Source organism: Schistocerca serialis, chromosome 3 (genome assembly GCF_023864345.2).
Source record: "Schistocerca serialis cubense isolate TAMUIC-IGC-003099 chromosome 3, iqSchSeri2.2, whole genome shotgun sequence".
NCBI lineage: Eukaryota > Metazoa > Arthropoda > Insecta > Orthoptera > Acrididae > Schistocerca > Schistocerca serialis.
This window is the reverse complement of record NC_064640.1, coordinates 307299038-307322049: the sequence shown is the minus strand read 5'-3', so window position 1 is coordinate 307322049 and position 23012 is coordinate 307299038. Positions and strand designations below refer to the sequence as shown.

The window sequence follows — 23012 nt, the reverse complement described above, 5'->3', positions numbered from 1 at the left end:
TTGTAAGCCACCTCCTTTGTTGATGGACTACATTTTCTAAGCACTCTCCCAATGAATCTCAACCTGGTACCCGCCTTACCAACAATTAATTTTATATGATCATTCCACTTCAAATCGTTCCTTACGCATACTCCCAGATATTTTACAGAAGTAACTGCTACCAGTGTTTGTTCCGCTATCATATAATCATACAATAAAGGATCCTTCTTTCTATGTATTCGCAATACATTACATTTGTCTATGTTAAGGGTCAGTTGCCACTCCCTGCACCAAGTGCCTATCCGCTGCAGATCTTCCTGTATTTCGCTACAATTTTCTAATGCAGCAACTTCTCTGTATACTACAGCATCATCCGCGAAAAGCCGCATGGAACTTCCGACACTATCTACTAAGTCATTTATATACACTCCTGGAAATTGAAATAAGAACACCGTGAATTCATTGTCCCAGGAAGGGGAAACTTTATTGACACATTCCTGGGGTCAGATACATCACATGATCACACTGACAGAACCACAGGCACATAGACACAGGCAACAGAGCATGCACAATGTCGGCACTAGTACAGTGTATATCCACCTTTCGCAGCAATGCAGGCTGCTATTCTCCCATGGAGAAGATCGTAGAGATGCTGGATGTAGTCCTGTGGAATGGCTTGCCATGCCATTTCCACCTGGCGCCTCAGTTGGACCAGCGTTCGTGCTGGACGTGCAGGCCGCGTGAGACGACGCTTCATCCAGTCCCAAACATGCTCAATGGGGGACAGATCCGGAGATCTTGCTGGCCAGGGTAGTTGACTTACACCTTCTAGAGCACGTTGGGTGGCACGGGATACATGCGGACGTGCATTGTCCTGTTGTAACAGCAAGTTCCCTTGCCGGTCTAGGAATGGTAGAACGATGGGTTCGATGACGGTTTGGATGTACCGTGCACTATTCAGTGTCCCCTCGACGATCACCAGTGGTGTACGGCCAGTGTAGGAGATCGCTCCCCACACCATGATGCCGGGTGTTGGCCCTGTGTGCCTCGGTCGTATGCAGTCCTGATTGTGGCGCTCACCTGCACGGCGCCAAACACGCATACGACCATCATTGGCACCAAGGCAGTAGCGACTCTCATCGCTGAAGACGACACGTCTCCATTCGTCCCTCCATTCACGCCTGTCGCTACACCACTGGAGGCGGGCTGCACGATGTTGGGGCGTGAGCGGAAGACGGCCTAACGGTGTGCGGGACCGTAGCCCAGCTTCATGGAGACGGTTGCGAATGGTCCTCGCCGATACCCCAGGAGCAACAGTGTCCCTAATTTGCTGGGAAGTGGCGGTGCAGTCCCCTACGGCACTGCGTAGGATCCTACGGTCTTGGCGTGCATCTGTGCGTCGCTGCGGTCCGGTCCCAGGTCGACGGGCACGTGCACCTTCCGCCGACCACTGGCGACAACATCGATGTACTGTGGAGACCTCACGCCCCACGTGTTGAGCAATTCGGAGGTACGTCCACCCGGCCTCCCGCATGCCCACTATACGCCCTCGCTCAAAGTCCGTCAACTGCACATACGGTTCACGTCCACGCTGTCGCGGCATGCTACCAGTGTTAAAGACTGCGATGGAGCTCCGTATGCCATGGCAAACTGGCTGACACTGACGGCGGCGGTGCACAAATGCTGCGCAGCTAGCGCCATTCGACGGCCAACACCGCAGTTCCTGGTGTGTCCGCTGTGCCGAGCGTGTGATCATTGCTTGTACAGCCCTCTCGCAGTGTCCGGAGCAAGTATGGTGGGTCTGACACACCGGTGTCAATGTGTTCTTTTTTCCATTTCCAGGAGTGTATATTGTGAAAAGCAATGGTCCCATAACACTCCCCTGTGGCACGCCAGAGGTTACTTTAACGTCTGTAGACGTCTCTCCATTGATAACAACATGCTGTGTTCTGTTTGCTAAAAACTCTTCAATCCAGCCACACAGCTGGTCTGATATTCCGTAGGCTCTTACTTTGTTTATCAGGCGACAGTGCGGAACTGTATCGAACGCCTTCCGGAAGTCAAGAAAAATAGCATCTACCTGGGAGCCTGTATCTAATATTTTCTGGGTCTCATGAACAAATAAGGCGAGTTGGGTCTCACACGATCGCTGTTTCCGGAATCCATGTTGATTCCTACATAGTAGATTCTGGGTTTCCAGAAATGACATGATACGCGAGCAAAAAACATGTTCTAAAATTCTACAAGAGATCGACGTAAGAGATATAGGTCTATAGTTTTGCGCATCTGCTCGACGACCCTTCTTGAAGACTGGGACTATCTGTGCTCTTTTCCAATCATTTGGAACCCTCCGTTCCTCTAGAGACTTGCGGTACACGGCTGTTAGAAGGGGGGCAAGTTCTTTCGCGTACTCTGTGTAGAATCGAATTGGTATCCCGTCAGGTCCAGTGGACTTTCCTCTATTGAGTGATTCCAGTTGCTTTTCTATTCCTTGGACACTTATTTCGATGTCAGCCATTTTTTCGTTTGTGCGAGGATTTAGAGAAGGAACTGCAGTGCGGTCTTCCTCTGTGAAACAGCTTTGGGAAAAGGTGTTTAGTATTTCAGCTTTACGCGTGTCATCCTCTGTTTCAATGCCATCATCATCCCGTAGTGTCTGGATATGCTGTTTCGAGCCACTTACTGATTTAACGTAAGACCAGAACTTCCTAGGATTTTCTGTCAAGTCGGTACATAGAATTTTACTTTCGAATTCAATGAACGCTTCACGCATAGCCCTCCTTACGCTAACTTTGACATCGTTTAGCTTCTGTTTGTCTGAGAGGTTTTGGCTGCGTTTAAACTTGGAGTGGAGCTCTCTTTGCTTTCACAGTAGTTTCCTAACTTTGTTGTTGTACCACGGTGGGTTTTTCCCGTCCCTCACAGTTTTACTCGGCACGTACCTGTCTAAAACGCATTTTACGATTGCCTTGAACTTTTTCCATAAACACTCAACATTGTCAGTGTCGGAACAGAAATTTTCGTTTTGATCTGTTAGGTAGTCTGAAATCTGCCTTCTATTACTCTTGCTAAACAGATAAACCTTCCTCCCTTTTTTTATATTCCTATTAACTTCCATATTCAGGGATGCTGCAACGGCCTTATGATCACTGATTCCCTGTTCTGTACATACAGAGTCGAAAAGTTCGGGTCTGTTTGTTATCAGTAGGTCCAATATGTTATCTCCACGAGTCGGTTCTCTGTTTAATTGCTCGAGGTAATTTTCGGATAGTGCACTCAGTATAATGTCACTCGATGCTCTGTCCCTACCACCCGTCCTACACATCTGAGTGTCCCAGTCTATATCTAGTAAATTGAAATATCCACCTAAGACTATAACATGCTGAGAAAATTTATGTGAGATGTATTCCAACTTTTCTCTCAGTTGTTCTGCCACTAATGCTGCTGAGTCGGGAGGTCGGTAAAAGGAGCCAATTATTAACCTAGTTCGGTTGTTTAGTGTAACCTCCACCCATAATAATTCACAGGAACTATCCACTTCTACTTCACTACAGGATAAACTACTACTAACAGCGATGAACACTCCACCACCGGTTGCATGCAATCTATCCTTTCTAAACACCGTCTGTACCTTTGTAAAAATTTCAGCAGAATTTATCTCTGGCTTAAGCCAGCTTTCTGTACCTATAACGATTTCAGCTTCGGTGCTTTCTATCAGCGCTTGAAGTTCCGGTACTTTACCAACGCAGCTTCGACAGTTGACAATTACAACACCGATTGCTGCTTGGTCCCCGCATGTCCTGACTTTGCCCCGCACCCGTTGAGGCTGTTGCCCTTTCTGTACTTGCCCAAGGCCATCTAACCTAAAAAACCGCCCAGCCCACGCCACACAACCCCTGCTACCCGTGTAGCCGCTTGTTGCGTGTAGTGGACTCCTGACCTATCCAGCGGAACCCGAAACCCCACCACCCTATGGCGCAAGACGAGGAATCTGCAACCCACACGGTCGCAGAACTGTCTCAGCCTCTGATTCAGACCCTCCACTCGGCTCTGTACCAAAGGTCCGCAGTCAGTCCTGTCGACGATGCTGCAGATGGTGAGCTCTGCTTTCATCCCGCTAGCGAGACTGGCAGTCTTCACCAAATCAGATAGCCGCCGGAAGCCAGAGAGGATTTCCTCCGATCCATAGCGACACACATCATTGGTACCGACATGAGCGACCACCTGCAGATGGGTGCACCCTGTACCCTTCATGGCATCCGGAAGGACCCTTTCCACATCTGGAATGACTCCCCCCGGTATGCACACGGAGTGCACATTGGTTTTCTTCCCCTCTCTTGCTGCCATTTCCCTAAGGGGCCCCATTACACGCCTGCCTGTTATGTGTGTTTCCTTTCTGAAGACTCAGGCCAAAAGCTCAGTGTGCAATAGTCTTTTCATTGTGCCTGTCTGCAACTCAATGTGTCATCTTTACAGTAAGCAGCAATCTATCCTTTTCATAATATTGTTGATATTCAAACCTGGACTTTCCATTGTTTGATTTTATCTGTGAACTAGAATGTAGTCTCTCATTCTTTCACTGTTTACACCCTTCGCTCTTGTTTCTCTTTGTTCTATACAATTGGCTTCAGGACTAACTGGTGGACTGTCTTTTCTTCTCCAGCTGCTACTTCAAAGTAATTTTATTATTATTAGTCCTCTCCTTTTTTGTGACCTGTCTAAGGGCCACATCCTAGAACTATTCTTCATATCTGCCCATTATTCAGCTTCCTAATTTTTATGATCGCAACTATCACAGGTGACCCCTATTTATAATTTTTGTAAATTTACCTAGCACACTCTCGGTAATCTCTGACTGTATATCTATCCTCTGATCAGTTCACAACTGGCATTTTATGCTTTTTCTTTCCAGTCTATCTATGTTAGGGTTTCTTTACCCTGTGTTAAGAGTATTTTGTCCATCTTTTCACATGCCAAGTACAGTTTTCCTTCTGTTTCATTAAACAAGCAACATTAATTCCAAAAATTCTGGATTCTTTCTTTATTTCAGTTAGTTATTACTAAACAATGGAAAGTCCACGATGGAATAATAACAATATGAAAAGGACAGATTGCTACTCTACTACACACACACACACACACACACACACACACACAGAGATACTGTCTACAGCTGCTGGGGCCGGCTATTATTGTCATTCTTCATTAATACAATATGTATTATCATCATCATCATATTACAAGTGTTTTCTTAGTTGCTGCTGGCTCCTGTTACACATTCTCCACATCTTGCTATTCAGCCAGTCTCCTTCCTCGAGTTCTCGAGCCTGTCGTGTAGCAACTTCCTTTCATGTTCTTGTTGGGCATCCTATCTTCCTTCACCTCAGGGAGTTCATTTCCAAATTCATTTTGGCCACCTGTCATCAACCATTCTTACAAGATAGCCAAACCGCAACAGCGGTTTTGATTCTATTTAATCAATTATTGTGATGCTGGCTCAAGTAATCAATTTACATTTTATATAATCTTTGACATTGTTGAGTACAAAGCAGCAAACTGCTGAAGTCTACATTAGGACAGCAACCATTCAAAGAAAACACTGTTTTATAAATTTTACATACATTATACGAACACGGATTGAACTGTTCATTTTGATAGATCAGATAATATAAAACAGGACACAGTACCATGGGTACTTTCATAGTGGCTCCTCAAGGCTTCCACTGATGTAAATGCTTCCATGCATGACGGGCAGAGTAAGCCTTCTGCTGCCTGTCTGCTTCCCACAGCATCTTCCTTCCCATGTGCTGGAGAATCTGGATTAGATTCTCTACCCTACAACAAAGAATACATGAGAACTGAAATGTTGTCCACATTATTAGCAAATTGTGACACTGAAAGTTGTGAGCAAACTGAGACAAAAAATGAAAACAGGCAAAATCAAATTAATCACGAAAAGAGCTTTCACTTGCCGCAAGGCGTAATAACATTAGAATGTGGAGGACAGACTCTATATGTAGGTCTGGTTTATGTGTCAGCAGGTACAACATACTGTAAATTTAGTTTATGTGAAATTTACATGGAATTTGCAAATTAAATTCAGCACCATTTGGATCTACAAATCACTGAAGTAATATGTGTGTCTTTCATACACAAAAGAAAATTGGAAATCTGCGGGAGTATTGAAACACTAGGCAACTTGAGCGGCACCAATGCTGCTGTATGAGAAAACATACCCATAAACTGTAACTGTGCAAATGGCATTTGTAACTAATGACTGCATTAATAAAAAAACCATTGTTGAATACAGCGAAGAAAGATTGTCAAAGGTCCACTGCAAAACTTGACAAGATTAATATTTTAATCGAATAAAAAATCTAATGTTAGAAAATGGGCAATACTCTTTAGTGTGAAGCGAAAAGTATTACTTTACTAAACGAAGTGTGACATTCAAATTATAGAAAACTGAAGAACCCTTTAATTCAGGAATTTTATTCACAGTCAACCTGAATGCAAATGTTACAACTGATGCATTACACTTTAGGTTCTTGAGAAAGACACGTACGTTACAGACATATTCTTATACTTGTCGAAGGCTTTCGACACTGATGACCACTAAATAATACTAAATTTTAACTAAATTTTAATCCACTGTGCCTCTGTGCATAGCAATCATCACATATTCAAATTTAAAGGACATTAGTCAGTTGCAAAAGTCCATAATTTATTGCAGATCTACATTTCAACACTAACACAGTCATCATTGGTGCATTACCATCAGTCACACAGGTACCAACATGTCAGAGTATAAACTTGTGACAAACAACACAACATTTTTCACAGTTTTATACTCTGAAATGTTGGTATCGGTGTGACTCTTCTGATAATGCACCGATGATGACTATGTTATAGTCTACATGCATATCCACAGTAAATTAGATTTTTGCAACTGACTGCTGGTCCTTTACATCTGAATACTAAACTTATTTTTCTGATCAAAACACACAATTTTACATGCAGTGGCAATGTCAACAACATGCAAATTACAACATACACACAGAAGGGCTTTTTTGAGACATTCTACATTTCAATAATTCACACAGTACAACAATAATTAATTCCATAACGAAAAGGATTGTTGCTTGCATTATTTTCATGATATATCCACGTTATACAGACATTTATGGATAAGTCATTGCCCATAACTTAAGTCACTTTTTAAAAGTATCTTCTGTCAACATCTTGAGATCATTTTGTAGCAAATTATGAAAAACAGCTCCTTTGATAAACTGGCTTTTTGTTGGTAAAGTTAATCTTCTCTTAACCATATTTAAGCCTGTTTTATGCCTCATGTCATGGTTGTGAATTTTTATGTCACTATTTGTGACCTTATTGTCTTATTTTACTAGCTTAATGGTTTGCAACATATGTATGGCACAAACTGTAATCATATTAAAACTAGTATTATTGTACTAGTATTATTGTAATATTCCAAGCTGCTTTTCAACTAGTATTATATGTTTCTTGTTTCATTTTCACTACAACCCTCAAGACTCTCTTCTACAGTATGAAAATTCTTTTCATATTACTTTGTCAGGTCCTGCCATCAAAGTACTATTCCGTAAGACAAAGAAAGATATAATAATCGAAAACCAAAACTTATTATTTATCATCTCCTCTTTCTGTTCACAGATGCCCGACTTAAATACATTTCTAGTAAATGCACGAGTTTGCCAGTGACACCACTCACCACAATTTTTGATAACCATGCAGAATGATGTACTCTGTTGAACACTTTGGAAAGCTCGAGGAATACTATTGCTGTTTCGAACTCTTATTTTATTTTTTGAAGCACATAATGGACAACTGTACTGCTGCAGATTTAGTGCTCTTCCGAAACCATGCTGGAAAATACCTAATATGTGTTAGTTTTGTAATATTCCAAGCTGCTTTTCAACATTATTTTCTCAGTCAGTATGTTAATGTTGAGTTTAGGAGAATGAGTCTGTAATTTGGAACATGCTTTATTTTTCTTTTTTGTGTAAGGGTTTGAAAACAGCCAGTTTCAACTTGTCAAGGAATTTACTCTCTTCAGTAACACAGCTTATTATATGAACTAATGGTTTCACTAGCTCATTTTTACATTTCTTCAATAGAAATGGAAAAATTTCATCTAATCCTGTTTAGTTTTTATTTCTGAGACTATTAATTAGCTGCAGAATGTCGTCAGTACATACTACAGATACTGCATGTCTGTTCATTAGTGGACTCAAATGTACAGGTGTTGACAACAATGTGGAAATACCACCAATGCAACACATTGCCATCCCTAATACAGTGTAGGAAACCCCTTGACATTCAGCTTCCAGTCATCTTAGAATGAATAAATACAGGTCCTGCATGGTTTTCAAGATAATCTTAAACTATTCTTCCTGAAAAATATTGGCAAGTTCCGGTAACTGAGATGGAGGCTGATAGGCACCACACACCTTTCATTCCAAAGCTGAAGACAAAGGCTCAATAATATTGAGATCTGGTGACTGTGGTTGGCAGGGAAGATGTAACAATTCATCCTCAAACTCACAAAACCAGTCCTGGACTATGCAAGCTATGCAAGCAGCAGCCCTGTTACCGTGGAACACTTGGTGAACAAACACTGTACCATGGGATGAACCTGATCAGCCAAAATGGTCACATAATATTTGGCAGTAATGTGGCCTTGCAGAGTAACCACGGGGCCCATGGAATACCATGATATGGCTGCCCAAGTTATCACTGAACCCCCACCATATTTTCAAGCCCAAATAACTTTCTACCATTGCTCCATAGTCCAAGTTATTTGGCTTTGGCACCACGCTTTTCTATTAAGAGCATTTACATCACCCATGAGTGATTTTGGAATTCTAGCTCGTCCTGCAATTCCCTGCTTAAGGAGGTCCCTTCGTGTTGTTTTGGTGCTGGCAGGGTTCGTAAGTGCAACATTCAATTCTGCAGCAAGTTTTGCTGCTGTAGTTTTATTTTTCATCACAATCCTCTTCAATGAACATTTGTCAAGACCATTCAACACATTACACTTTTCCTGTTTACAGTATAACTCTTCAATACAGTGCCTCTTGAAACGCCAAACACACCAGTTCCCTTGTTTATGGAAGCAGCCACCTTATGAGCACTAATAATTTGCCCATGTTCAAATTCACTTAGATCTTACATAATGCACTCACAACTACACAGGACACTGTTCTGACCATGACTGACACTTGCAGCATATTGAAGACATTTCGTAGGCGCCATTCATGGCACAATGCAACACAACCTGCAGGTTTGGCTAGCATGTGTATTTATGTTCGAGCACACATTTCTTGTGTTATTTCAATACAACACAACCTGCAGGTTTGGCTAGCATGTGTATTTATGTACAAGCACACATTTCTCGCGTTATTTCAATATTTTTGTCCAGCCCCTGTGTGTCGTGCACCTGGTTTCATGCAGACCTCACTTTCGACAGTATCTATAAGCAATCATTTAAAATATTGCTAACTAGAAGGTATCAAATATTTTACCATTTTTCACACTTAATTAATTCTAATTTGTTATTTTAATTCCTACTGTATTGTTTCTAATTTTATTTACAACTGAGCAGCAAGAATTTGAAACATTATCTGAGCTTTGTATATGTTGACTCTTTCTTTCTGCTTTCAATATCCTGACTTCTTTGCAAACTGTCATTTGCATTGCTTGTACAGTTCTTTATATAACTTTGAGTTTGTTGGTCTGTGCAGGCTATACAGGTTTCCATTAGATTTTCTGTCTTAACATCTAATGGCACAGATTTTAAAGATGGATTTTTTAATTGATGTTCACGTCTTTTAATGGGAATATATATAGTCAGACCTTCATAGAACATTTCATTTATTACTGATCCGAGTAGTAATAACTGATTCCCAAGAGTCCCAGCTTAAACTATGTCTTAGCATGGCAATGTTCTTTTCAGATTATATTATCTTAAGATCATACACTTTTATTGATTTGAATTTGGTATTACATTTCAGCACTAGGGTCTGACCTAAATGATATGAGAGGTGACAATTTATATCTGGTGAGATGATGGGGTCATAATTTGTTATAACATTATCAACTGAACTATTGTGTGTATTAACTATTCTAGTGGGTACTAGTCCAAGTAGATCTTTAGCCAGATAATACAGGAAACATTTGCTTTCTTGACAAGTCATGTACAGCATTGATGTTTGTATCTCGCAAGTATGACAAGATTTACACTTCCATGACTTGATCTTTATTTACTGTAAACTATATTAAATGACGCCAGGAAAATATAAAAAAATTCTGAAGGTGGAACTATACACACCTAGAACAAAGAAACAAATTGAGCTAAATACAAATTTGAGCACTGTAATATCGAACTATATGTCAATACACTACTTGTTCACACACAGCACTTCTTATGTGGTGGTTACGTTTATTTTTTTCTGGAGTAAATGGGAACACCACCACCTTTATTATGTCCTCTGCAGTACGTTGTTGCTACACTATAGCCTTCTATTTTGAAATAATGAATGTCATCTACTGATCTGTGGTGTTCTGTAACACTAACTGCATGTGGATCCAATCTTGTGATAAAGGATTCAGAAGCATCTACTTTGGTACGTAAGCTTTGCACATTATAATGCAAAAATGATGGATAATTCTCATGTGAATTTAAGTCTCTGTGTGGCACATATGAATCACATACATTGGAATTATCTAGTATAGCAATAGTGCACATAATAATAATAATAAAGATTTTATTGTCTTTAGGCCATTACAGCAATTGACAACGTCAAATGAAGATACAATTTATAATACAGTGTGGTAAGGTATTGACTAATGAAATATTTTAGCTTATATTACAATAAATGTACAGTGGGTCATCTGTTGGATTACTGCATTTTATAGTTGAAGAATTCATTGATATCATAGAACGGGTGGGCAATAAACCATTCATGCAGTCTTTCTTTGAATGTATGTTCAGGAGGCATGTGGCAGCTTATTAAATAGTTTGTGCCCTGTGACTTCATAGCTATTTATTGATTTTGATAATCTGTGGTAAGGCGTGTATGTGTGTTTGATGCTTCTTGTGTTGTAACAATGTACAATTTCTCTCTGTTTCACATCTTGTAGGTTCTTCTTCGTAAAGATTAAGACATTGTATATATAGAGGTTTATTACTGTCATAATTTTTTGTTTAGTAAATAAGGTTTGCAGTGAGCCTCATGTGAAGAATTTGTAATTATCCTAATGGCTTTCTTCTGCAGTAATAGAATGTCATGTATATGACTACAGTTACCCCACAAGATAATGACATAGGATATTATACTTTGGAAAAATGCAAAATAAGATGATCTGATGTATGTTTCAGGTACACAATTTCTGAGTTGTCTTAATAAATAAATTACTCTAGATAGCTTAGTACTAATATAGTTTACATGTTGGTCCCAGGATAACTTTTCGTCTAAATAAACTCCCAGGAATTTAACAGAACTAGGGTCATCAGATAGCACTGGCTTGTCTCTTAGAGTGAAGATTATTTACTCAGTTTTATTTTCATTTAGCAGGAAACCATTTGCTCTGAACCAATATGCTGTGTGAGTGAGTGTATTTTCAGCACAGGTTTTAAGATCATTAAGATTGTTACTGCTATGAAGAAAAGTTGTATCATCTGCATACAATACAGTGGTGGATCTAATAAACGAGGGGAGGTCATTGATCATTATCAGAAACAGGAAGGGGCCCAATACAGATCCCTGAGGCACACCTACTTTAACATTTTCTATGTTTGACATTTCCTTACCAACACAAACTACCTGTTTACAGTTGTTGAGATAAGCTTTTAATAGTCTGAAACTCTTTTGTTTGATGCCGTAGAATTCTAGTTTCTCTAGTAGTGGCGTGTGCTCAACAGAGTCGAAGGCCTTGCTTAGGTCACAGAATGAGACCTGAGCAAAGCCTTTGTTCTCAAAAACTTCGAGGATGTAACTGACTACCATGTTGATTGCATCAATGATCGACAGATTCTTCCTAAACCCGTATTGTGTAGCATTAATTATTCCTAGATTCTCAAAGTGAGATGATAATTGTTGGTACATGATGCATTCTATTACCTTGGATAATGCGGGTACTATTGAAATAGGCCTGTAACTAGATGGAGAGTCTTTATCTCCCTTTTTGTATACTGGGATGATCCTAGACAGTTTTAACTCATCAGGAAAATATCCCTCAAGTAAGCACTTGTTTATGCAATGGGTTAAAGGGTGCCATATATATCTAAGCTATCAGATGATTTCAGTTGTTTTATGACCCCTTGTACAAATCTAGGCGATACTTCGGAGAAGGTTAGCATGCTTGTATTTAGTGACTGTCTACCCCAATTTTGGGAGAGTAACTCAGATCGACTAATGTCTGGTTTGATAATTGCATCTCCTATTTCTTTCACTGAATTAAAAAAATAAAAATTTAAAAAAATTTAAAAAAATTAAAAAAGAACCTTGTCCAAAAATTCACTCTTATCCTGCTTATGTATTGCTTCACTGACATGGCATTTCATTATTTGTTCTCCCAAGAACTTGCCATTTTTGTTATTGAGAGGAATGACCTCTATAACATTACATTGCACACATGCAACTTCTGGTTTATCATTTCTAGAATCTGTGTTATTACTAAGTTCTGTAAAATGTTGAATTGTACACCTGGGTTGTGTAGATTCTTCTTCTTACACAGCTTATATCAACCAATGTTAAATTTTTAAATATTGTATATATCTCTTGTATCTCTATTTGCACTTTCCACTTTTTATGCATGACCAGTCATAAGTTGTGACAATGTTGAACAAAGACGACAATCACAAAAGTGCTTCTCAGCTCATGAAGTCTTCTTTTGAATGAGATCGGTAAGCCATTTGTTTCCTTTCTTGCTACATAGCTTGTACCTACTAAGAATGTTCATCACCTCATTCTTCATTACATGATGCTGATGCAGTTTTCCAGATGCAATGGAGAGAGGGCATGGAGATGCATGGGCCACATTAGCATGTTTATGGACCTGGAGTGTTTTCTGAAAAGACTGAAGGTAGTGCAAGGGGCATAGCAGCATATTTGCAGTTCTAGAGTTACCAACAGGTTCCATAAATGTGTGCACTGATAGCATAGGGATATTTGAAGAAGCAGTGTAAGACTATTTCATTAAATTATCTTGTGTAAACTGTTTGTAATCAAAAGAATGGACCAACCAAATCAGGCAGTGAAGTTGTTCAGACACTGATCTCACATTTGGAGGATGGGATTTTCTCTAACTAGCCATCCTCAACTGTTTTACAGGGTTCCACTGAATCACTTCAGGCAAATGCCAGGATGGTTCCTTCAGCAAGGTCATGGCCAAACACCTGCTGTACTCTTGTAAAAATATTCTTACATACTGTACATATGCATATATTTGACTTCTTTATATCTGCTGTATTATAATGAAAATCTTTCACCACAGATATGATCCCTGGATGAATAAAGAAGAATAAAATAACATGTAGCAACAGGGCAACAGAACTGCAAACCACAGTCCCATTGTTAGGACAGGAGATTCTGGAGGCGTTTGCCTGCTATTCCAGGTGTCACTACACATGTGACTCAGATACAATTTGCATGTTTACCTGCACGCTTTAATCCCAGAAATCTCTGCTCTGGTGTTGCGATAATCAAACAACTTGCTCATGAAGCTATTCAGACTTTCACAATGTATATGATACGTGAAAAAGTGGATATGGTTTTCATTTATGGTAAATACTGCTTAACTGTTAGCGTAGTACTGTGGTTATATGCTGAAAAGTATCTTAATCATTCCAAGCTCACACAATATGTCTTCGCAAACATTATTGAAAAGAAATGCAGGGAACTATAAATTTGGAGAATATGCCCAATGAAAAAGAACAGTAACTGATAAGAGAAATGCAACTAACATTTTAGGAGCACTAACACACAATTCACATGTCACTACGAGGCAGATGAAGCATCATTTGTGAACCAGAGCAAATCAGTCTCCACAATATGCACTCCTTATCGATTGAAAATCCACACTGGCTGTGAATTGGATAAACATTAACCTTGGTCTGTCAATGGGAGGTTCAGGTTTTCCAAGAATCACATTGTTGGTCCCTGTTTTGCCAAGAGATGAAATTCAGTGTACAGACTTGTCTGTACAAAACTGCTTTACAGTAGGTATCAATGCTCAAGGTCAATAATTAGTGCATTGCTCAAGGTCAATCATTGGAGCAATGCTGAGGGTCAATAATTTGAGCACTTGATGACAGTCACAATAGGGAACAGCACACAAATTTTACATTAGTTGCATGTTTGCTTCTGTTTGGCGCAGGGGGCAGAGGTTTCTGTTGTACTACTCATGTCTTGTTACTACATGATCACGCTCAACATTTGTTAAGCCATTGAAGTCCTCTGAAGGCTGTTTGAAATGATCAGAAAAAAGTTGTACTGTTCCACTGAAATATACAGGGTGTTACAAAAGGGTATGGCCAAACTTTCAGGAAACATTCCTCACACACAAATAAAGAAAAGATGTTATGTGGACATGTGTCCGGAAATGCTTAATTTCCATGTTAGAGTTCATTTTAGTTTCATCAGTATGTACTGTACTTCCTCGATTCACCGCCAGTTGGCCCAATTGAAGGAAGGTAATGTTGACTTCGGTGCGTGTGTTGACATGCGACTCATTTCTCTACAGTACTAGCATCAAGCACATCAGTACGTAGCATCAACAGGTTAGTGTTCATCACGAATGTGGTTTTGCAGTCAGTGCAATGTTTACAAATGCGGAGTTGGCAGATGCCCATTTGATGTATGGATTAGCATGGGGCAATAGCCGTGGCACGGTACGTTTGTATCGAGACAGATTTCCAGAACAAAAGGTGTCCCGACAGGAAGACGTTCGAAGCAATTGATTGGCGTCTTAGGGAGCACGGAACATTCCAGCCTATGACTCGCGATTGGGGAAGACCTAAAATGACGAGGACACCTGCAATGGACAAGGCAATTCTTCGTGCAGTTGACGATAACCCTAACGTCAGCGTCAGAGAAGCTGCTGCTGTACAAGGTAACGTTGACCACGTCACTGTATGGAGAGTGCGACGGGAGAACCAGTTGTTTCCGTACCATGTACAGCGTGTGCAGGCACTATCAGCAGCTGATTGGTCTCCACGGGTACACTTCTGTGAATGGTTCATCCAACAATGTGTCAATCCTCATTTCAGTGCAAATGTTCTCTTTACGGATGAGGCTTCATTCCAACGTGATCAAATTGTAAATTTTCACAATCAACATGTGTGGGCTGATAAGAGTCCACACGCAATTGTGCAATCATGTCATCAACACAGATTTTCTGTGAACGTTTGGGCAGGCATTGTTGGTGATGTCTTGATTGGGCCCCATCTTCTTCCACCTACGCTCAATGGAGCACGTTATCATGATTTCATACGGGATACTCTACCTGTGCTGCTAGAACATGTGCCTTTACAAGTACGACACAACATGTGGTTCATGCACGATGGAGCTCCTGCACATTTCAGTCAAAGTGTTCGTACGCTTCTCAACAACAGATTCGGTGACTGATGGATTGGTAGAGGTGGACCAATTCCATGGCCTCCATGCTCTCCTGACCTCAGCCCTCTTGACTTTCATTTATGGGTGCATTTGAAAGCTCTTGTCTACGCAACCCCAGTACCAAACGTAGAGACTCTTCGTGCTCGTATTGTGGATGGCTGTGATACAATACGCCATTCTCCAGGGCTGCATCAGCGCATCAGGGATTCCATGCGACGGAGGTTGGATGCATGTATCCTCGCTAATGGAGGACATTTTGAACATTTCCGGTAACAAAGTGTTTGAAGTCACGCTGGTACGTTCTGTTGCTGTGTGTTTCCATTCCATGATTAATGTGATTTGAAGAGAAGTAATAAAATGAGCTCTAACATGGAAAGTAAGCGTTTCCAGACACATGTCCTCATAACATATTTTCTTTCTTTGTGTGTGAGGAATGTTTCCTGAAAGTTTGGCCGTACCTTTTTGTAACACCCTGTATAAAAAAGTTGTGTCATAATTTGGTAGACATAAATGTTAAAAATTACTTGCATATGTCAGAAAATTCACTATGTTGTTCACCATAACTTAGAAAAATGGCATTTTGATATATTTACATATTCTTGATGTATTTTGGTTGACCTATCTTAGCTGTCTGTATATGAATTACATTTTTTGTTCTTAAACTGTAACACTACAACACGTAAATGTGATTCACATATGATTGAAACAACAACTACTACAACAGCAGCAGCAGCAACAACAACAACAACTCAATGAGATTTCATGAAAGTAAACATAGTTAAGATACAAAAAGAGAATATATTTTGGGATTCCACCTTGAGAAGAGTAACACAATGTTTCCTCACATTTAGTTTTTCCCTGTGTTACTGTGTAGTTGGTGGAATTTGTCATGAGGCGTTTGTCATGATGTCATCTTTAAGCCAAAAAGTGCTTGTTTGTGGTCACATAAGGTCTCTATTTCTTTTGTTTATATGCAAGGAACAGTGCTCTCCTCATTCATGGATTCCATATGAGCAGCATTCATACAGCAGTTGCATTCATGTCATTCCCATCACCATTTACAAGTGGAAGTTATGAAGCAGGCATGCATCTTCTAATCTGCAGTCAGAGAAGATCACCAAGGAAAGAGAATGGGGCAGAAGAAGCATCAGAGGAACTTTCCATTTCAGTTTGTCTCCTCTCACTCCCCCTTAGCACATTTTTTGTACACGGATTTTGATTGGCTATTGTGTCATTTTCCTGCAGTTTTCTTTACTGTGTTCTTTGCCAACTGTCTTTTTGTGTATTAGTTTTTCTCCTATCTCTGTTATGCAAACATTTAAAAATGTTGTGTGCAACAACACTGAAATTCAACACATTTACAATCAACCCCTATGACAATTAGAACTGGATCCTTTTCCTCCAATGGCATATCTCTATTTACCTCTCACAATACTTTTACATGATGTTTATGAGTTATGGGTATACACTCATCGGTCTCCGAGCAGCGCTGCTGTGTGGACGTGCGGAGGGAGCGCTGTGACCTTCTCAGGCTGCAGCGCCTTTCGCCGCGCGTCAAAAAGCAAACTGTCACCAAGCGTTTAAGCTAGGACGAAAGTAGTGTTAGGCGAGATACACTGGACTAGCCAGATGTTGTAGGGAATGGCTAGCACAGGGAATAACAAGGGACCAGGGCCTCCTCATCGGGCGAACGACCGAAAGGTGGCCGTCCCCCCGAGTGGGGTACGTCCGCGTGCCTCTAGATCGAGATCGAAAATTAGGACACAGACAGATTCCGTGGACAGGTCTAGGTCTGAGTCGAGCCACCACCGACGCCACCGTGACGTAGAATCACACCATCGCCAGCCGGCAACCACGCCACAGGAGCGACATGACAAGGACGACAAGTTGGCCGCCGACCACAGATTACGCCTGAAACACCTCCATATCAGCGACCACCACTACCCAACATCCGACGCTGAGTCATCAGATGCCGAAAGTACAACACATACCACTGCCTTCTCCAGCGATGAAGAAATGGAGCTGGCAGACGACGGTAACGGAATATTCCAACTCGTAAAGAAAAACAAACGTAAAGGCAGAAAATCGGAGAACGTGAATGGAAACTCAATTAAACCCTTCACAATAGAGACAAAAAACAAATTCGAACCTCTCGGTGCGTCCCACGACAGCCGTGACCCACCCGGCGCCACAACCAGCGGACCGCCAACCCCATCAACATCACAACAACAACAGCTACATAATACCCAAACAGCACCACGAGCGGTCCCAAAAAGACCGCGCATACCACCAATCACTGTGCAGTACCAAGGGCACTATCTAACCCTGAACGCGGCGCTGAAGAGAAGGATGGAAGGGCAAATCAGAGCCATCCACAAAGGAAAGTCAATTAAATACCACTTCAGCTCGGTGAGAGACCAAAAAGAAGCACTCAGCTTTTTCAGACAAGAAAAGATTGTGTTCTACACGCACCAGCCCCCAGCAGACAAACAACTAAAAGTAGTCCTAAAAGGCCTACCCGAATCCATAACAGAGCAAGAAATTCAACAGGACCTCACAGACTTGGGATTCAAACCCACAAATGTACACCAGCACAAAAAACGAAACGAAGAAACGAAAGAACTACGCAAAATGGACATCTATTGTGTCACGATGGAAAAACAAACAGAAAACGAAGCCATCTACAACACTAAATACGTCCTTGACACCAAGGTGACAGTAGAGGCATACAAAAGCAAAGACGGGCCTCCCCAATGCAAGAGGTGCCAAGACTTCTACCACTCAGCCAACTACTGTGAGATGCCCACCAGGTTTGTCAGGTGCGGCGGTGACCACAGGGCGTTTAACTGCCCACTTCAAAAAAACGCGACGCCACATTGCGCCAATTGCAATCAAACCGGACACCCAGCGTCATTCAGAGGCTGTGAAGTATTTCAAAAGGCCATCAACGCATACAACGCGAAAAGGCCACAAAAGGCCACCACTACAAATGCAACACAACGTATCAAACATACGGCCATGCCCACCCCAGCAGAAAAAAGCAGGATGGGACGAAGACAGTGGCCAAATATCCTACAACCAGACACCACAACACAAACCAACAACAGAATAGGAGCCGTCCTCGACTTCATCAATAAAATCAAAGACCTATGGGAGCGATTCCAGTGGTCAAATATCATACAAACCATAACGACAACAATCGTCAACTTCAACAACGCAACCGACATCATGTCGAAAATTACAGCAATCATCGGAGGAGTGATGGCCTTTTTCACACCATCCCATGGAGTATAGACATCAACAGAAGAAAAACCTCCGATTCTGCAACTTTAATGCAAACGGCCTTAAACGTAAGAAGGAAATATTAAACGAGTTCATAGAAGAACACAAAATTGACATTCTATGTGTGACAGAGACACACCTACAACAACAAGAGAGCTACAAACTCCGCAACATGATCTGCCATAGGACAGACCGCATCAACAGATTAGGTGGCGGAACAGCCATCTTCATCAGGGCAGACATCACCCACCACCCAGAACCAACGCCAAGGATGACGTCACTGGAAGCAACCATAATCACAATAGAGACAACAAGAGGAAAAATCGCAGTTGTAGCTGCATACCTCAGCCCAAGTGTAAATTACGACGAACAGGACCTAACGCAAATATTCGACACCCACGACCGAGTTATCCTGTGTGGCGACCTCAACACGAAAAACGAGGCCTGGAATTCACGAAGAAACAACAACAGAGGAGTTCAACTCCAACAACTGGAAGGACGCTTACAAGCAGTCGTCACTGCACCGGAAGACATCACATACATACCTTTCAACAGTCGCAACCGGCCAGACGTACTGGATGTCTGCATAGTCAAAAATTTAGACCCAGAACTGAGCCTCCAAGTCCATAACAAACTAACATCCAACCACCTCCCAGTCACAGAGCACATCGGCAATGCCCTGAAATTACCCCGACCTTGCCGCACAACAACAGTCAACTGGGACCAGTTCGAGAGGTGGCTGAACAACAACACCAACCCCACCATCGAACTAACCTCCGAACAACAGATAGAGGAAGCCATCGGTTCCCTCACCAGCAAGATCCAAAAAGCACACACGCAGGCATCGACAACAGTTATATTTGAAGAAGACAAATACAGCACACTGCCACCATTCATCCAGGACCTGAAATTCCTCAATAACCAGGCACGAAGACGCTGGATCCGAACAAGAGAACCCAGAGAAAGGACAGAAGTCAACAGACTCAATAGAGAAATACATAAACGAGCCAAAGAATGGAAAGCGGAGATGTGGGAGGACAGAATGTCAGTCCTCACGCTCCGCCAAAATCTAAAAGCTGACTGGAAACTCATCAAAAATCTCAGAAAACCGAGACAAGCAAAACACGCCCTGAAAGACGGCAACGACATGATCTACGACGCACTTAGACGGGCGGAACTATTCGCGACCACATATGAAAAACAAAACAGAATAGATCAGCCAAACCAGCCCCCAGCAGATGAAGAAGAATTCAACCGCCACATCATGCACACAGTACAACAAATAAGGAACACACCCATCGACGACCGTCCAGAACTAACGACCCCAGCTGTAGTTAAAAACGTGATCAAACACCTAAACACACGAAAGGCCCCCGGCCCAGAAAAAATAACCAACGAACAGCTGCAGCACCTACCAAGAAAACCATTGGTACTACTCACAAGAATCATAAACGCCTGCATGATCAAGAGCCACTACCCCACAGCATGGAAAACGAGCAAAGTAGTCCCAATACCGAAAAAAGGGAAAGACACCAGTAAACCTGAAAACCACAGACCTATCAGTCTCCTTCCCAATATGTCTAAAGTAATGGAGAGGGTACTGATACCTAGAATACACCAGCCACTGCTAGACGGCAACATAATAAGAAGTGAACAATTTGCATACCAACCAACATTATCGGCAGAACTGCAACTGCTGCGGATAACAGAGCATGTAACCAAAAACATGAACTTATCTCGTTACAGGCGGCCGTCCTATTGGACATAGAGAAAGCATACGACAGAGTATGGGTGGACAACCTAATCGTCAAGCTGTACGAAACCACAGACCTACCCAAATGCTACCTACGCCTACTGGACAGCTATCTTACCAACAGAAAGTGCTATGTAACAATTGACGGTCAACGATCAGAAACTAAAACCCTGGAGGAGGGAATCCCCCAAGGTTCAGTCATTTCTCCAACGCTCTTCACGGTCTACGTTAACGATCTGCCCACAACGCCACACACAGTACTCGCACAGTTCACTGACGACACAGCATTATTGGTCAGCAACAGAAGGCTAGACACAACCATCAGACGCCTGCAAGAACAAGTTACCAACACCGAAAAGTGGGCAAGACTTAACCACATCAAAATCAATGAAACAAAAACCGAAGCCATCCTCTTCACCAGGAGAAGACCTATCCTAGAAGAAAGAATAGAAATCAATGGACAACAAATTCCGTGGAAGACATCAGTGAGATATCTGGGGGTCCAACTAGACAATAAAATGCTCTTCAAACAGCACGTAGAGGACAAGAAAGCAAGAATAATAAGAGCAATACACGCATTGTACCCACTCCTATCAAGCAAGGAAATGCTCCCGGCCACAAAACTACAAATCTACAAGTCAATAATAGTACCAGCAATGCTCTACGGCTGCTCCTCATGGGGCATAACAAGCAAAACAAACGCCCAAACACTACAAGTCCTTCAAAACCGCTGCCTAAAACTCACCATAAACGTGCCACCCTGGACCAGCACGGACGTCATACACGAAGAACTCGAGATCCCAAGAATTGAGCAACAAATCAGAGACGCAGCAATGAGACTGGCTGAAAAGGTGGCACGACTCAGGCCTAGACTTGAACAACTAAACGACATCGCAGCCTATGAACCAGCACCATGGCACAAAGTTCGAGTGCCACTAGCAATAATCCGACGGTAGCATGTAGGATAGATGGAAACATCAAGACCTACAGGCTAAATGATTAGAAGAAACCAGGTAGATGGAAACATCAAGAAACGGCAGGTCTACTCCAGGATGTAAACATCAAGAGAGATAGGAGTAACGATTAGAAACCTCGACAGAGACAGGACTAATTTTTAACATCTTAAACCAGATTAGAGACACATAACGATTGCATCAAACAACAAGCACCCATTATAAACCACGGGAAATAAGCACAAATAACTACAGGCAGGGAAAAACAAACCTAAACTAAACAACGAGGCAGCCCCAAAAGCCTCAAAAAGTCCAATAACTGAGGTCCTAAAGAGCCAAAAACGTGCTCAAGGAACCTCTAAAGAGAAGGATGGAGACCCCATTATGAAAATAAATGGTGCCCCCAATCAAAAACCCTACCCCGCACACACGAGGGACCAGGCTCCAAACACTCAATACTATTGCTTGATTGAGTAGCTTGGGTATGTTTTGACTATGTACCTTTTTAGACTAGTGATCTCATACATAAAATATTCCAGTGACAGCATACAATGTGTCCACTCTGTCACAGTGTGATACTGATGCTCGGAGCCAGTGTTAAGTACAGTGGATACTGCAGCCATCATATCAGAGCAGGCTGAAATTCACAGCACAAACTACATAGTGGAATGGTTATAGGAAACCCTGAAAGATCTAACCATTACCATTGTCTCTAAATTCATTTATACATACCTTCCAGATTTAGTGATGAGCAGTACATCCAATATACTTGGATGCATACCCTCATTACCATTAATAAAGAGTCTAGTTATGATGCCTGTTTGCCAAAATATGTTACATGATTGGAATTAAATTAAAGGTGTGATCCAGATGGCAGTAGTAGTAGTAGTAGTAGTAGTAGTAGTAGTAGTAGTCATGATCTTCAGTCTAAAGGCTGGTTTGATGCAGCTCTCCATCATTTGCAAATCTCTATCTATGAATAACTACTTCAACTTATATCTGCTTGAATCTGCTTATGGTATTCATCTCTTGGCCTCCCTCCAATACTAAATTGGTGATCCCTTGACATCTCAGAAAGTGTCCTATTAATCGATCCCTTCTTCTAGTCAGGTTGTGGCAAATTTCTTTCTTCCCGATTCTATTCAGTGCCTCCTTATTAGTTATGTGATCCACCCATCTATTCTTCAGCATTCTGCTGTAGTACTACATTTCAAAAGCTTCTAATCTCTTCTTGTCTAAACTCTTTAACTGTCCATGTTTCACTTCTGTATATAAACATTAAAAGCAACTACAATCTCATGCCAATGAGACATCACAGAATTATTACTAGGTTCAAAAACTTCCCACTTACTGTCCCAACTCAACAGGTCATATTATTGCTTTTAGCTG

General features: G+C 41.6%; 1 protein-coding gene across 1 annotated transcript in view; it reads right to left on the bottom strand.

Annotated features, from left to right (window-relative positions):
- Positions 1–23012, bottom strand: part of LOC126470101 (early endosome antigen 1-like) — a 208493-nt gene that overhangs the window by 167686 nt on the left and 17795 nt on the right. The window contains exon 2 of the mRNA XM_050097673.1: positions 5667–5814. Within this exon, the coding sequence (XP_049953630.1) occupies positions 5667–5814 (148 nt within the window). The remainder of the gene's footprint in view (positions 1–5666; positions 5815–23012) is intronic.